This window comes from Scyliorhinus canicula, chromosome 9 (genome assembly GCF_902713615.1).
Source record: "Scyliorhinus canicula chromosome 9, sScyCan1.1, whole genome shotgun sequence".
NCBI lineage: Eukaryota > Metazoa > Chordata > Chondrichthyes > Carcharhiniformes > Scyliorhinidae > Scyliorhinus > Scyliorhinus canicula.
The window spans coordinates 31,935,198-31,952,586 of record NC_052154.1 but is presented as its reverse complement, the minus strand read 5'-3'; the positions used below and the strand labels follow the sequence as shown (position 1 = coordinate 31,952,586).

The 17,389-nt window shown below is 46.0% G+C and overlaps 1 protein-coding gene across 6 annotated transcripts in view; it reads right to left on the bottom strand.

The window, feature by feature from the left end:
• Positions 1 to 17,389, bottom strand: part of piezo1 (piezo-type mechanosensitive ion channel component 1) — a 359,497-nt gene that overhangs the window by 76,422 nt on the left and 265,686 nt on the right. For all 6 annotated transcript variants that reach the window (XM_038806434.1, XM_038806438.1, XM_038806437.1 and 3 more), the window contains 3 exons: positions 13,973 to 14,138; positions 10,082 to 10,171; positions 4,119 to 4,201 (listed from right to left, as the gene is read on the bottom strand). In XM_038806434.1, coding sequence (XP_038662362.1) covers positions 4,119 to 4,201; positions 10,082 to 10,171; positions 13,973 to 14,138 — 339 coding nt within the window. The remainder of the gene's footprint in view (positions 1 to 4,118; positions 4,202 to 10,081; positions 10,172 to 13,972; positions 14,139 to 17,389) is intronic.

The following is a 17,389-nucleotide window of genomic DNA, read 5'->3' as shown; positions in this document are numbered from 1 at the left end:
ATTTTGCGGATAGACAAATAGAAAATGGTGCCAAACCAGAAATTGAGATATATGAACAGACAATATAAAAATGATAATCTTTAAAAAGCTCCGTTCTAGGCCAATCAGTTATTTTGTCTTAACCTTGACATAATTTATTTATCTTTACTCAAGGTTACAAACGGCCAACATCAGCAAAGTACATGGAGGAGGATTAAATAATCTGACAATGTAAACCTAGAATACAATTCAAAGTATAGTAAACAAATCCTCCGTCTTGCGTGTGAAAAAAAATGCATTTACATGTAGTTAAAGGGCTTCCCCTCAAGTAAGAAATCCATCCCTCGCCGACGTGATGCTGCATCGATGAGGTCCACAACAGGTACTGAAAAACGGAAAGCAGTAGAGGGGAATCTGCCTGGGGCACAAAGGTAAGTATAATCCCTGGAGGAAGAGGGACATGTCCAGTCTGTGCCCTAGTACTGACCCAGACACCCTGGCAATGACAGCCTGTCAGTATGGTACAGTATCAGGGCCGGGAAACCCCAGTGGGGGGTTCCATTATGTGTGGCTTACCCAGTGCTTCTTGGACGGGGGTTGCTTCTGTGCTTGCGGGGGCGGTGAGGCCACTGTTCTATATCATAGATCACGACTCCCCCCTCTATGCAGCTGGCATTGCTGGCTCTCTCAGTCCCTGCTCCACCAGCATGATCCCAAATTTCCTTTGCATAGAGCGTCAGAGAATCTGGAGAGAAAACTCGGCTGTGCAGCTGGAGAGCTACACGCGGCTTTCCCGCCCCAGTCAGCACACTGCAAAATTCTGCCCACTAACTAATATTATTTGGATACATAACTTACCTGCCTTCTCATACTAGAATTAAATTGTTCCAATCAGGTTGCCAGTCATTTGGTTGCGCTTCAGTAAATGAAACGTGTGGTATAGCACTTGGCATACGGAACAGGAAGATACCAAATTCAGAAACTAGTTTCTCTTTGACCAAGTGACTTCTGCCAGGGCTACACTGGGTCCTTTGCAATCAACTAAAATAGAAGAAACATTCCCTCCTATTTAAATAAAAAAACTGATGGAAAAATATTATTTAAAATGGCCCTGAATTTCAAAGTTATGAGTAAAATATGAGCAGTAAAATCTGAATCATTCTTACTTTAATCTAAACACTCTTTTTAAAATTTCATGGCATCAATTAAATTGGCAGCTGGTTCAAGATGTTTCCGCTGCCCAATCATTTTTAAGATTCTTGACAAGCCTCCATTTCTACTTTGAAAACGCAGAGCCCACAAACTGCTTATTGTCACTCACACTGTCAGGCGGTGTCCAGTTAGACTGCCCACCTCACGGTGTGGGTTGAATTTTGGAGATAACAAAACAGATTGAGCATACGTCAGCTTCACACCAAGACAAATATCCAAACCATCGCTTGGCAGTTTGGTGAGTCGTTCTTCCTACTGTTTCACATCTCAAATAAGAACAAAGGAATTGTGTAAAGTATGACTGTGGAGTTCGCTGTCAGCAGCAACTAGTGTAAAATTTGCAAAATGTTATGTCATGTCAATGAACTTATAATATTGACTGAGTCAGTATCCACATCAGCCTACAACATGCCTTAATTACTTTTTGTTTTAATTTGCTCTTGGGTGGGATCAATATTGGCATAGCCACATTTTTATTGCACACCTGAGCCTTGAGAAGGTTTTGTGTGTGTGTGTGTGTGTGTGTGTGGGGGGGGGGGGGGGGGGGGGTCCTCCTATTTGGAACACAGCAAGCCCTGTGGAGATATGGTTTCCAGAATATTGTTGGGCAGGATTTTGATGCGGTAATAATGAAAGAATGGTGATACATATCCAAGTCAAGTTGATGTGTGGTTTATATTATTTCTGCTGGTTTAGTTCAGTTGGCTAGACAGCTGGTTCGTGATGCAGAGAAAAGGTAGCAATGTGGGTTCAATTCCTGTACCGGCTGATGTTATTCATGAACACCCTGCCTTCTCAACCTTGTCCCTCACCTGAGGTGTGGTGATCCTCAGGTTAAATCACCATCAGTCAGCTCTCCCCCTCAAAGGAGAAAGCAGCCTATGGTCGTCTGGGATGAAGGCGACTTTATCTTTATTATTTCTGTACTGTTCAACATGTGGAGTTATGTTTTTATGCAGGGTAGGATATTAATGGCAACATTTAGATTGATAACTACATACAGCATAAGGACAACATTGCCTTATCACAAATTTAGAATGACTATGAAAACAACAAAAATAAATTCCTTACAATATCAAACGCAACATCAATAAATCTATTATCTGCTAGCATTCACTATGGTGGAATAATATATGTGCACTTCAATAGCATGGTTAGAGTAAGAGGGTAAATAAACAACATCTCACTGCAGAAGCATTCAGGTATTTTTTCCCTTCACCATGTTGCAAATATTCATCAAAAATATGCATATTCCATGGGGTTTCTTGCTTCAATATTACATTGCAGACATGAGGTGACCCTGATTAGCAAATTCAATTCCATATAATTTCACTTTATTGTCCACACAGCAATGTATTTTGGGTTTATTGTTTGTTCATGAAAAAATTACGTATAACTGAATGATAACAATAAACCAAAGATAATTACCCTGTCACAGAGATCTAATTCTAATTAAAATACGTGTTTAAAAACTATTCCAATACCTTAAGATAGTCACGCAGTGAGGCTCACCCTGAGAGCTTATCCTCATCCATTTATCAAACCCCTGATAAAAGGTTCTTCTAGAGAAGGGCAGAAATTAGTTCAGTAACAGACTTGCCCTGCATCTATAGGATTGCAGACATTTACCTGAACGTATCCGGCTGTAATACTGAAGAAAGGGGCGATTGTGCATGCCACTCTTTACTTTCATCACAATTCTTGGAGCACAGAGTTTGTCAAGAAAAATCTGTTCATCAGATACCCTTCCTGCCTTGTTCAATGATCTTTGCTGAGACAACAATACCACGTGGGATGTCTAAAAAAGATAGTACTCTCAACTGCAGCCATATTAGAAGAGTTTCACAACTGTAGTATCTTATCATCGTCTGTGTCCCTCGATAGAATCCTTACAGTGCAGAAAGAGGCCATTCGGCCCTGCACCAACCATCTGAAAGGGCACTCTACCTCGGCCCATCCCCCACCCTATCCCGTAACCCTACCTAACTTGCACATATTGAGACACTAAGGGGCAATTTAGCATTGCCAGTTCATCTAACATCTATACACTGTTCCCTCCAATTCAATTTACCATCTTCTTTGATATCTAGATACTTGTAGTTAGTAACTATTTCAGCATCCACATCATGAATCTTCACAAGAACAACATTAATTGATTATTACCCAAAATCTATCGAACTTGTTATTTTGTCTCATTTCATTCAGTTTAAGAGAACTGTCATCGCACCATTTTGTAAACCTCTCCAAGCTTGTACTCCAAGTCTTCAAGCACAAGCTACAAACCTTCCACCACAATCAACGCCAACATATTTAGCAAATAAAACCCTCACTCTAACCACTGACTGAATGTACGGAAAACAGTTTTCAATGCACTCAAAATACAATGCAAGGACAGATACCTTATGCAAAATGGTGCACAAAGTACCCAACATCCTGTTAAGTCAGAACAGCATAAAAGATAATTACACCTTTTTCAATAAATATTGAGATTCCCCTATATCTTATTTAATGACTAAACTTTCATTGGATCATTGAATGGTACAGGACAGAAGGAGGCGATTCAGTCCATCATGTCTGTGCCAGCTCTCTATAAGAGCAACTGAGCTAGTTCCAATCCTACTACTATCCCCTTAGTCCTGCAAATGTTTTCTCGTCAGATAATTATCCAATTTCCTTTTAAAAACCATGATTGAATCTGCCTCTACCACACTTGTAGGTATTGCATTCCAGATCCTAACAACAAATTGCATAATGATGCTTTCCTCATGTTGCTATTGGTTCTTTAATCATTCTACTTAAATTGGTTCACGATCCTTCCATTAATGGGAATAGTTTCTCCCTGCCTACTGCATCCAATCCCCTCATAATTTCTTTAACCTTTTGTGCAAAATTTATTTTATTCAGTATTTCTACATCTTCCATCATACCTTCTTCTGCTTCCTTTTCACTGGGGTCAATGAGATTCCTTCCACTCCTGTGCTTCTCCTGTTTTGTCCGGATTCTCTCCATCCTGCCAGACAGAAATGTTTACAGCCACTTTGAATGGTCAGGTGAAATGCAACGTCACTTATTAAAACGTGTGATCACAGAAGACTTCAAAACACATTAATTTCCCAAATTTTGTTCTGTGTGAATACGAAGATATGGAGATTTCAATTTTGCTTAAAACGTCAGCCACACTGCAAGTGTTGGTCTCAAAGACTTTGTGCTGGACGAAAACTGCTTGGCTTTTCACATCTAAGGTGGGAATTTCAAATGCTTTTCTTACAATTCACCCATTTAAAACCAAAAAATGTTCCCGAAACAGTCCTGGCGACGACTCTGAACAGGATCCTTGACTGCGCTCAGCCAGGTTGAACTCTCAGCCATCCACAGGATAGCAAAACACTGTTGCCACAATGCATCATATGGATACTTTTCTAGCACTCATACTACTTGTTTTTTTTATAAATGTTTTTTTATTGGGTTTTAGAATAAAGTATATTTACCGTTATGTACACAAAATAGAATACATATATATATACACATAGAAGGGAAGGGAACATGCACAAAAAACAAAACAAAAAAAAAGTTAGAATAAAATAACTGGTAGGGTATTGTGTGCTAGCTCAACAACAGCAGCTCTGTACAATTAGCAATATTGTTTTTAGCACAGAGGTTGGCATCTGTTTGTGGGGAGGGGGGAAACTGGGGTGGGGGGGTACATATACATTTGGGTGCTGGGGAAACAATTACAGAGGGCAATACGCGAATGGATCTGGTGTTGGTGTTGTCGCTTGTTTCTCCCAGACGGTTTTCGCTGCCGTTGTCATCTCGCAATCACCTCCGCTTCAGCCATTCGACCCGTCTTTCAGCCGGATTTTCCTTGTTCTCTGCTCCTGTAGATGCCAAGTTTATTATCGTTTCTCAGGCCCTCCTTCCGGCTGTCATTCCCTTGCCCCCCCCCCCCCCCACCTCACTGGTTCCTCTCTATTGTCCCCTCTCTCCTCCCTCTTCCCCCCTCCCCCCCTTCAGCCCTCTTCCCCCCTCCCCCTCTCCTGTGGTTCACCTTTCCTTTCTCTTGGGTTTAGCTGGTCTCACCCCCCCCCCCCCCCCACCCCCCGTCCATCCCTCCATCCCTTGCCTTGGCTACTTTCCCCTGATTCTTGGCTACGTGGCTATTCTTCTGCTTGTTTGTTGGCCACCAACAGGTCCTGGAACAATTGGGTGAATGGCTCCCACATTCTGTGGAAGCCGTCATCTGACCCTCGGATGGCGAATTTGATTTTCTCCATTTGGAGAGATTCCGAAAGGTCGGGCAGCCGGTCTGCAGCTTTGGGTGGTGCTGCTGACCCCCAGCCGAACAGGATCCTACAGCGGGTGATCAGGGAGGGAAAGGCAAGAGTCCGCCCTCCTCCCCAGGAACAGGTCTGGCTGGTCTGATACCCCGAAGACCGCCACTTTCGGGCATGGCTCCACCCTCACCCCCAGCACTTTGGACATTGCCTTGAAGGCTGTCCAGTAGCCCGCAAGTCTGGGGCAAGACCAGAACATGTGGGCGTGGTTGGCCGGGCCTGATACTACTTGTTAATATCAAAATTATGAACCTCACAGAAATCTCGTAGGAAACCCTAAAACTGGAGTGTTGAAAATAAAACCCACTGGGTTGTAGAACTGTTTTTAGTGAAAACAGTTCTATACAATAAATTTATAGAAAGCCGGGATAGTGGGAAAGGCCAAAATTGAGATTTGCGCCAGGTGCGGGTCAGTTTGTAATTAACCCACATTTGCATTAATTTCAATCTCATTCATGAGATTGAAGTTGAATGCGGCGGCGTCCGGGCAATTAACCCAACTCCCCAGCGAGAAATCACACGGGCGCCGTTTAGTACTCCTTTTCAAAAACGTGAAGCTCGCACAGTGGCTTCTGAGGGGACATGGGGGGGTGAGTAGCCATTTCCATTTTCCGGCATGCAGCTCACGGGCACCAGAGTTGCTGCCCCCCGTGCTCTGGCGGCAGGGGAAAGGGGGCACCTCTTAGGGGGCATGAGCTTGGTCAGGGGACTGAAGTGTTCTAGGTCGAGGGTTACCCCTGGGCCGGGAGGGACGGGGGGCTTTGCATCTGTGAGGTCTTAAAGCCATCTTAAAATATTGTACAGACCCATCGGGGCAACCACAGCTACAGTCTGTCTATCCGAACAAACACTTCCAGGACAGAGCCCTTCTGCAGCTTATAACATGAAAGTCAATTTCACTCCCTTTGACTGTGAGCAGCCTCTAGCTTCACAGCTGAAGGCTATTTCAAATAAGGAAATAGCCTTGTTAGTTGTGAGAGCATTTCTCACTCGTCAGCTCTCAAGTGCCTCCTCGAGGGCACACATGCCATGTCTCAGAGGATGATTAGGGCACTGCATGTCAAGCAAACCTTGATGCCTGAACAGTGTACCTGAACTCTAGGAGCATCAACACCATAGAGGAAGCTGCCATCAATCAAACACTAAAGAGCTGGGCTTCACTACTGAGGGTTCTTTCACGGCCAAAGGATAAGTGCACGGATCGGGGAGCGCACCCCAGCACGGTCTCCCTAATGTTCCCAGCAGAGATCAGGGGTCTTGGGGCTCCTGACGTGGCCAGGGGTGAGTGTGCAGAGCAATGTTTTCCAGCACAACTGGCTCGCTGGATGGCACTCTGAGAGAAGGCGGGACACGCAAGAGTGGGGGATGTTTGAGGGATTTGAGGATCCCATGATGGAAGCCCTAACTGATTGTAAGTCTATCTCCTTCTACGTATCATTACAGATGCAGAAATGGTTGCTGGTGCCAATCCCGTAGCGGCCGCCCTCTCTGTGCTTGTGGCAGCCGATGTGGCCAGGCACCAAAAACGGCAGCTGCACACCCTGAAAACCCAGCCACCATCAGGCTGAGGAGGGACTCAGAAGGGGAGGCCAGTGGTGACCCAAGGTATTGTTGGTCATTCTATGAGCTGACAGAATGCATGTGCTACAGAAAACTCTGTCTCAGGAGAGAGACAATGCAGCACCTGTGCCAGGTCCTCACGGACTTGGCACCCCATGGTGGAGGACGACACCTGCTCACGGCCACTGCAACCCTCAACATTTATGGCTCTGGTGAATTCCAGGGCTCGAGCGGGGACCTCTGTGGCATTTCACAATCTATAACCCACAGGTGCATCCAGCAGGTGATGGATGCCCTATATGCCCGCGGATCAGAGTTTATCACTTCTGAGTTGTACTAGGCCATGCCTGGGCTGCAGAATTTGCCAACATCACCAGGATGCCCAAGGCCCAGCGGGCCATCGATGGCACACGTGACGTCCTACCAGGGCATCAGGGAGTGCCCTTTATTAACAGGAAGGGACTCCACTTCCTGAATGTTCATACTATGTGCGACCACCCCCTTCATATCATGCACCTGTGTGCCAGCTACCCAGGGAGCGTGCATGACAGCTACATCCTTGGGCACTCGGAGATCACTGGTGTCTTTGAGGACCACCCCAGGATGACGGGTTGGCTCTTGGAGGATAAGGGATTCCCGCTGAGATCATGGCTAATTATGCCAATTTGGAAGCCTCAAACTGATGTGAAGACCCGTTATAATGAGGCCCATGTTTCCACCCGCGCTGTCATTGAGCAGTGCATTGGACTGCTGAAAATGTCAATGCCTGGCAGCTCTGGTGGCACCCTGCAGTACACCCCCCAGAAGGTATCCTGCTTTATGATGATCGACTGTGCCCTCCACAATCTGGAACAGCAGTGGGGCGACATGCTGGAGGAGGGCGGACATGAGGCTGCATCTGAGGAGGAGATGGTGGACCATTAAGGGCTGAAAGATGAGCCCAAGGAGGAGCCGGAAGATGGGGGACAGGCGGCAACGGCAAGGGTCCGACCTGCCTGGAGGATCAGCTTGGCCCTCATCATCAGCAGATTCTCATAGGGCAAGGCTGTCTGTCAGTTCAAGCCCACACTCCATTTCCCTCCCTCCCCTACTATTTCCCTCTCCCTCCTTCTCCCAATCCTCCCTCTCCCCAATCCCATTTTCCTCCTTGCCCATTTCCCTCCTTCTCTGCCAATCTCCCTCAATTTCCCCTCCCCCATTCCCCACCTCCTCCCCATCACAACACCCCCTCCCTGACCACCTTATTCCACTCTCCAAGGGCCTATGTAACATCACCCCAGGGTGATGAGCCTGTGTTGGCATGTCAGAGAGTCCCCATACAAGGCAGGAGAGTGATGATAACTCGCTGTGAGAAAAACTCTGGTGCTCCTCAGTTTATGCCAAAGTCTGACTCCTGTCATTCTGTTGACAGCGCTGAAGTGTTGGGCACTGTGGACTTGTGATGCAGACATATGCCATCAACACTGAAGAAGGTTCAACACTATTTTATTAACTCTTATAAAATAATAGACGTACTACAACTGTGGGTTTACACGATGCTAGTTTAACTAGAGACCTGTGCCTGTCCGAACCAGTTGAATCTCTCAGCACGTGGTGTGAGTCTGCACTGTACTTGATCAGCTCTTGTGCTTCTAAGAGGCAGCATCCAGATTGAGCGGGAAAAGTGATGCCCTCTGTCTTTATAGTGCAGGTGTTCTAACTGGTGATTGGCTGCGGTGTTTGTGCATGTTGATTGGTCTAGTGTATGTCCAACAGTATGTGTCTGCACCATGATATACTGGTGTATATTAGGACAAGCACACCCATCCTCTGAACGGGGTCTGCATCGGGGGCTTTTAATCCTGGATCACTGTGCCCAGGGTCAGATGGTGGGTGGAGGTGCAGGCAGGCCCGCTGTGAAGGGGCTGTTTAGCACAGGGCTAAATTGCTGGCTTTGAAAACAGATCAAGCAGGCCAGCAGCACGGTTCGATTCCCGTAACAGCCTCCCTGAACAGGCGCCGGAATGTGGCGACTAGGGGCTTTTCACAGTAACTTTATTTGAAGCCTACTCGTGACAATAAGCGATTTTCATTTTTCATTCAAGATTAACATGATAGAGGCTTCACATGTATCAGGTGTTACATGTTTTAATAGTGAATATTATACATTTCCATTCCCCCTAGCTACAGATAGTGACAACAGTGATGGCGATCAGGTGTGCAAGATGTGCGGGGATACCAGCGAACCATGTCCACATGTTCTGGACATGTCTGAAGCTTAGGGGATTCTGGCAGGGGTTTGCAGATGTCATGTCCACGGTGTTAAAAACAAGGGAGTACCGAGTCCAGAGGTGGCGATTTCCAGGGTGTCGGAAGACCCAGGAATCCAGGAGGAGAAAGAGGCAGACGTTCTGGCCTTCGCTTCCCTGGTAGCCCGTAGACAGATACTATTAGCTTGGAGGGTCTCAAAGCCCCCGAAGTCGGAGACCTGGCTATCGGACATGGCTGGCTTTCTCTGTCTGGAGAAAATCAAGTTCGCCTTGAGAGGGTCAATGTTAGGGTTCGCCCAGAGGTGGCAATCGTTTGTCAACTTCTTTGCGGAAAATTAATCGTCAGCAGAAGGGGGGGGGGTGTTAGTTTAGCTCAGAGTAGGGGGTTAATAAAGATGGGACCTGTAAGGAAGGGAGATGGCTTTTGCGCTATGTTTATGTACATTGTTTATTTTGTTGTTACAAGACCAAAAATACCTCAATAAAATGTTTATTAAAAAAAAACAGTGATGGCAACAAGCTCAGGAGGGTTCATTTTAGGCACTAAGTGCTGCTGAATACGGGTCACAATCTCACCATCGCGGCCGTTGAGAAACACCCCATCAAATGCACCCAAATGACACTTAACGTTTCTGGTGAATTGTGCCCAAAGAATCTCGAATGTGTTTCAGATCTTTCGATAAACCACAGTTAAAACGCCCTAAACTATTCTATAGATGAATGCCTTCATTCATTCAATGAACTTACTGTCTTTTTAACTGTGCTATGGACTTCTTTTCGGCCTCACGATGGAAATTCATGTTTTTGATGATACTCGCGTTGAACAGCTGGAAGCCTCTGTGAGTAAACAAAACCATTACTTCAAAAGATTCTTAGCATTTTAATATTCTTGTTGGGCAAAGGTAAACTCTGACAGTAATGCAGCAAAGGTGGAGACAAAGTCCGCAGTAAATGTTCTCAACATTGCAATTATCCCCTAAATAACAATATTCTGTCATGCTTACATATTAAAGAAAAAAGACTCGTATTTATCTGGTACCTTTCATAACCACAGGGCACCCCAAAGTGTTTTGCATTCAAAGTGTGGTCACTGTGGTAACAGGAAATGCAGTAACCAATTTACACAGAGGAAGTGCCCACAAACTGCAATGTAGTAATGACCAGGTAATCTGTTTTATTATGATGTTGATTGAGGGCCATGTATCGGTCAGGACACCAGAGACAAATCTCTAACTTAATTACAGTGTTAATGTAAGCCTACTTGTGACACTGATAAAGATTGTTATTCTTCAAAATAGTGCCAAAGGAGTTTTGCATTAGAAAGCAGATAAGGCCTTGGCTTATCACCAGAATATCCATAAACTTGGCTGCTAATTAATATGTATTATTGGGGCCTCACGGTAGCATGGTGGTTAGCATCAATGCTTCACAGCTTCAGGGTCCCAGGTTCGATTCCCGGCTGGGTCACTGTCTGTGTGGAGTCTGCACGTCCTCCCCGTGTGTACGTGGGTTTCCTCCGGGTGCTCCGGTTTCCTCCCACAGTCCAAAGATGTGCGGGTTAGGTGGATTGGCCATGCTAAATTGCCCGTAGTGTAAGGTTAATGGGGGGATTGTTGGGTTACGGGTATACGGGTTACGTGGGTTTAAGTAGGGTGATCATTGCTCGGCACAACATCGAGGGCCGAAGGGCCTGTTCTGTGCTGTACTGTTCTATGTTCTATGTATCTCAACATCAGTTGTCAAAGGATCACCTTTTGACTATCAACTATATCTAGAAATGTGTTGAACATGCAAGTATTCAAGAATGTCTGGACCTATTGGACAGTGATGGCTGTATGGGTGTAGGGAAATTGATGTGTAATGATTAGTTTTGTTTTCAATTACACACAATCAAAGTATATTAATTGATTAACGTATTGCAATATTATTCTGTTTAAACTGTAAGCACTGGAGGGCTTTAGTATCTTAGCATCATGTGATGCTGCTTTTCTTCCCTTGACAGAGAAGTGCACCGCGGGACTTTAGACAGAACAAAGGTGACACAGGAATGAGTTTGTTTCAGAACAACTGCTGAAGAGGCCCCTAGAACCATAGAATTCCTACAGTCCAGAATTTGGCCCGAGTCTGCACCGACCCTCTGAAAGAGCCCCCGACCGAGACCCACTCCCGCGCCCTATCCTCGTAACCTGACCTAACCAGCACATCTTTGGACTGTGGGAGCTAACCCAGAGGAAACCCACGCAGACACAGGGAGAAAGTACAAACGCCACACATATGATCCCTGGTGTTCTTATTTCTATTTCGCGTAGCCACATTTCGAGAACTTGCAGCCTTCAATGTTGATCGGTCAAGTTGCATCCTGTCACATTGTTAACTCCTTATCAAAGCCTGGCGCTATCAGCAAAGGAAGATTAGGAGGGATTTATTGTGTGGAAAGGATGAAAGAATGACAACGGCTGTGTTCAACATTAAGTTAATTTTCATTTGTAGTGTTTTAGAAGAAAAGCAATCACATTTGGCTCAATGCATTATTTGTTAACAATTGTAAGTTAGGGTGATTTGTTTTGTAACTGTATAATCCTTTTAGACTTTTCTCACTCAAGACTATGTATTAACTCAATGTATAAGGAAACTTTACTGTCTCACATTTTATACACCAATTATTGCTATGCACATATATTTTATACACCGCTGTATAATTTTTAAGTACACATAAAATATATGTGCAAATATATAACATATAAAGAACAAATCACCGTAACTTACAATTGTTAACAAATAATGCATTGAGCCAAATATGTTGCTTTTCTTATAAAACACTACAAATGAAAATTAACTTTGTAATCTTCTGCAATAGGTTTGTATAGTTTTAGGGTTATAAGCGATTTTACCATTCTATGCTTTGTTTTAACTGGGCGCGGTTTAACAGAAAAGTTTCTAAGTGTCATTAGTGGCGGGACTCTCAGGGAGTTTCCCGCCAGCTCTGCCGGCGTGTCCCCACCATTATCTGACGACACGTAGTCACTAACTCACCGGGTTAGCCCACACTCCGAATCTTTTTCACCACTGAGGAGCTGAACTCCGAACTGGGCCACATTTTGAGAGCGTGCACCGATTTCCAAGTCAGCCTGTGGATCCTCTACACCCCTCACCCATGGGAAATGCCACCCCCCACATACATGGGCTTTATCCCACAGCCCCCCCCCCCCCCCCCCAAGGGAAGACACCCCGCTATGGGGTCCCTGGGGCCCCCACTGCAAACCCCCCACACACTCTTACAGCCCCTCCTTTCCAGGACCCCCACCTGTCATCCCCCCAATCTCTCCGAGGCCCCTTCATACCCGTCCCACTCCCCCCCCCCCCCCCCCCCACCCTCCTTTCATGAGCATGGCCCTGACCCTTGGCAGTGCCACCCTGGCACCTACGTAATCCATATTGCAGGGGGACGGCCAGGTAGATGGCCAGGGGGCCACCCTGCGGTATCCCTGGTCACCGAGGGGCCTCCGATGATCTGAGATCCGGCTGCCATTCCGCCTGGTGCATGTTTGTTTGGACCAGTACTGAACGCCGCCCGGCTGTGGCCTCCCTGGGGAAGCCAATAGATCCCGAGTGGCCGGTAGGTGCCGGTTAAGTAGGCTTTAAGTAGGTTTAAGGCCTACTTACGTGACTTTGGCTTTGTCCCTCCCATCATGGGCCGGTTCCTGATCTCAACGCCTCATGGGATTTGGGTAGATCCCGCGAGGCGTCGTGGCTGTCGGGAAGCCCGCGGGGGGGGGGGGGGGGGGGGGGGGGGGGGGGGGCTTGACCCGTGATCTACCGGCCACGTAGCCGGTTGATTGCGCCCAAAGTAACTCATTCCAAGCACCGACAACCTGAAAGAAAAACATTACCGAGCAAATGACCCCTAAAAACAGTCATTGATAGATGTTTGAAACTTGCACCATTTAAGCAAAATCTGAGACAACAAGCTCAAGGTATCATTCATCAGGACATTCATTTAGGACACCTATCCTAAACAAACAGGAAAGGAAGATATCATAAAACATCCTTTTACCTTAGCAAGATAAGATATAGGAAAAATTCAAAAGGGAGCAAGCCCACCATATTTCCCATCAGGGGGACACACAGCCAGCGGGAGCCCGGGTAGGAATGGTGAAAGGGCAATCCTAAATTGGGGTGGTGAAACTCCAGTGGGTCTTGATGCTCAAATTTGGCACCGTTCTGCATCTCAGATTTAAGGTGGGATGGCAAAGAAAAATTCTGGTTCTGCCATCCCGGATACTCCACCAGTGTCAGGGGTCAGGGTGGGTTATATCTGAGCCTCACCCTGTCCTTTCCCATTGACTACACACCCTTCCCAGCGGGATGAGGAAGCTTGACTGTTTTTTTCTGTCCTCTCTAGCCCTGAGACACTGAAAGCTATTTCTTCTCCAGATCCTGCAATGTTTACAATATGAACCAAACCAGGAAATATTTGGCTTTTATTCAACAACCAGTCATGGTGTCAAAACTTAAAACAAAATGCTTCCCATTATAAATTATGTTTTTTGGAGTTCAGTACAGAGGGATCTTTAATCATCATTCAGGAATCCATTCAAACTAGATTGAGAAAGCCTCCTTTATGTGATCATACTATACCTGGACGCTTGTAGTTTGGAGGCTCTCATATCTGCAGCCATATGTATGAAATAATAACTGAGGAAGACTCTGCGCTGAAGTAAAAGGAAAAAGAAACAAATGCTATCCCAGATTATGCCAGCTTCACCAATTGGTAAAATGCATTCCTGATGCTTTAATTCATTTTCTGAAAAATAATTAATAAAAATACAATAATGTTATCAAAAAGTACCTGAAACAATAAGAATCTGATGTGTAACTGAAAATACGATATTCAGTGCAATCTCACGACTAGCTACTATAACTTACTTAGCTTGATAGTAAGTTTGCAGGCGACGCAAACATTGGTGGAATTGCGGATAGTGAAGAGCAAGGTTTTTCAAACTCAGGGTCGCGACCCGTAGGTAGGTCAGGAGGGTCGTGGAGCGATCACTTGTGGCATTCCCGATTGCGGGAATAAGTCCCCAAATGCCGCGACCGCCTTTTAAGAGTGCCGGCCGTGGGCAGTCCCCGATTGGTTGCGGCGTTTGAGGGGGCGGGCGGCGCGAGGCTGGGTTGTGTGCTGGTCACCGCATGCGGAGTGGTTGGGGGGGGGGGGGGGGGGGGGGGGGGGGGAGAGAGAACTGGGGCTGACGGCCATCCGCGTGATGCTAACAGTGGTGGCCCCAGCTTGGAGCTCTGCTCTACTGTGGGCAGCACGGTAGTAGAGTGGTTAGCATAGTTGCTTCACAGCTCCAGGGTTCCAGGTTCGATTCCCAGCTTAGGTCACTGTCTGTGCGGAGTCTGCACGTTCTCCCTGTGTCTGCATGGGTTTCCTCCGGATGCTCCGGTTTCCTCCCACAGTCCAGAGATGTGCAGGTTAGGTGGATTGGCCATATTAAATTGCCCTTAGGTTTTGGTGGGGTTACTAGTTTACGGGTATAGGGTGGAGGTGAGGGCTTAAGTGGGGTGCTCTTTCCAAGAGCTGGTGCAGACCTGATGGGCCAAATGGCCTCCTTCTGCACTATAAATTCTATGATCTATGTTCTATGATCTACTGCTCATCCTTTGCATGCTGCTTGGATCGTCCCTCGCCACCAATCAGCAGTAAGCAACCAGCAGCGCCATGGTAAATCTGTTCAACGGACGGCACAACGTCCATTTGCACTCACACGACAGTAAGTACTGGTCGGGAAATGGTCTGTGACTGAGGTGGATACAGTGAGTGGAAGCTCGGCCAGGTTTCTTGGGACACTGATTAAACAAGGCCAGTCAATAGGGCTGGCATATTTGAACACTGGAAGAAACCTACAGACATCACTTTGTGTTGACATCTCTGGAAACCAGGAAGTGAGAATGGAGCAGGAGGTGAATTGGATGTTAGGATAGTGCAATGCAGTGGAACCAGTAAGAAATAGTGAGACATTGTGTGTGTTGACAAGTTACTTCATCCCCCTCAAAGTCGTAGTTTGTAAAGTTAAATCAAGATTGTACTTTTTTCTATAAATTGGTTACATTTCTAAAGAAATGGGAATAAATTCAAAATGAAGTTTCTGTGTAAATGTAAGGAAGCACATGTTCAACTGAAGTTGTTTCAATTTTTAGCAATAAAAAGCCATACATTTGGAAAAATTAGGTCTTAGAAATAAAGTTTCAAAGTAAAAGAATGAATGCCGGCTGCGACCGGCCTTTAAATATGAACAATGAGTCTTTCTGCCAGAGGCAGCAGCAGAGAGAAGGTCTCGCGTCCGGCTCGTCAATGCTTTGGGTGCAAAATCATAGAGGTGAGATTTCTCCATTCTGTAGCTGCCAGCAAGCAAGCAACAGGACTGTGTGAAGAACTGAAGATGGGTAATTTTGTAATAAGCTGGAGAGGGCCAGAGATACAAACAGACCAGGATCTCACAACTAAATCTACTGGAAAGAGCTTCACAGGAGAGTCCACAATAGGACAGGGCAGTGCTGGTGTGAGCTGTATCCCGAGCTCCAGGGCCTCTGGTGAACAAACAATTAAGAAGAAACTGAGATCGTGAACAAAGCAGTGTAAAGATGATTTCTTGAGGTATGACTTTAATTGTGCCTCTGCAAATCAGGATGCCAAAGCCCATTGTGTCTTATATGCCGGGGGGGGGGGGGGGGGCAAATGATGTTTAAAACCCTCAAATCTTCAAAGGTATTTGAGGCATTGAGAGTTCGAAGACAAACCTCTTGATTTTTTTTCAAAGCATGCAGCAAGAACATAAATCATCAGCTGAAGTCCTTAGCAGAAATGTGACATAGAATGACGAAGCAAGAGAGATCGTGAGGACCAAGCAGGCCCTCCTGCCTCATTAAAAGTAACCAATAATGGTGTGTCGCGAACGTCGGTCAGCATGGGTCCCGAAGACCCGCTGGTTGTTAAAAGTGGGTCCCGGGAAAAAGTTTGCGAAACACTGGTGAAGAGGATTGTCAGAGGATACAGCAGGGTATAAACTGGTTGGAGTTTTGGGCGGAGGAATGGCAGATGGAGTTTAATCCAGAGAGGTGTGAAGGAATGCACTTTGGAAGGTCCAATGCATGCAGGCATTACACAATAAATGGTGGAACTCTTGCGAGTACTGACGGGCAGAGAGATCTGGCCGTGCACGTCCACCGATCACAAAGTGGCAACGCATGTGGATAAGGTGGTCAAAAAGGCATACGGCATGCTGGCCTTCATTGGTTGGGGCATTGAATATAAAAAGTCATGCTGCAGCTGTACAGGACCTTAATTGAGCCTCATTTGGAATATTGTGTACAATTCTGGTTGCCACACTACCAAAAGGATGTGGATGTTTTGGAGAGGGTACAGAAGCGGTTTACCATGAATGTTGCCTGATATGGAGGACATTAGCTATGAGGAGAGGTTAGATAAACTCGGTCTGTTCTCACTGGAATGAAGGAGGTCCCAGAGGTGACCTGATAAAGGTCTACAAGATTACGGGTCGCATGAACAGAGTGGATAGTCAGATGCTCTTTCCTAAGGGAGGAGAGTCAAGTATAGTGGGCATAGGTTTAAAGTGTGTGGAGAAAAGTTTAGAACAGATGTGCGAGGCAATATTTTTACACAATGGTTATAAATATATGGACCATGCTGACTGGGGAGGTGGTGGGAGCAGGTACGATAGTGGCATTTAAGGGGCATCTAGACAAATATATGAATAGGATGGGAATGGAAGGATACGGACTCCGTAAGCCAGATGATTTTAGTTTTGGCAGGTATCATGGTCTCTGCCGGCTTGGAGGCCCAAAGGGCCTGTTCTTTGTTCATTAATCTTATTCCCCCATGCCATCTGTGTCTATATTTCTTGTTATTTAAGGACGGTAATCAGGAATATGAACTTTGCTCCAACTGCAGTCATTCGTGTTCTGCAACCACCTGACGGGGTTGTTGCTGTTGGCTTTAACTTCCCTGTTGGAATTTCTTGGGCCAAGCAAAGC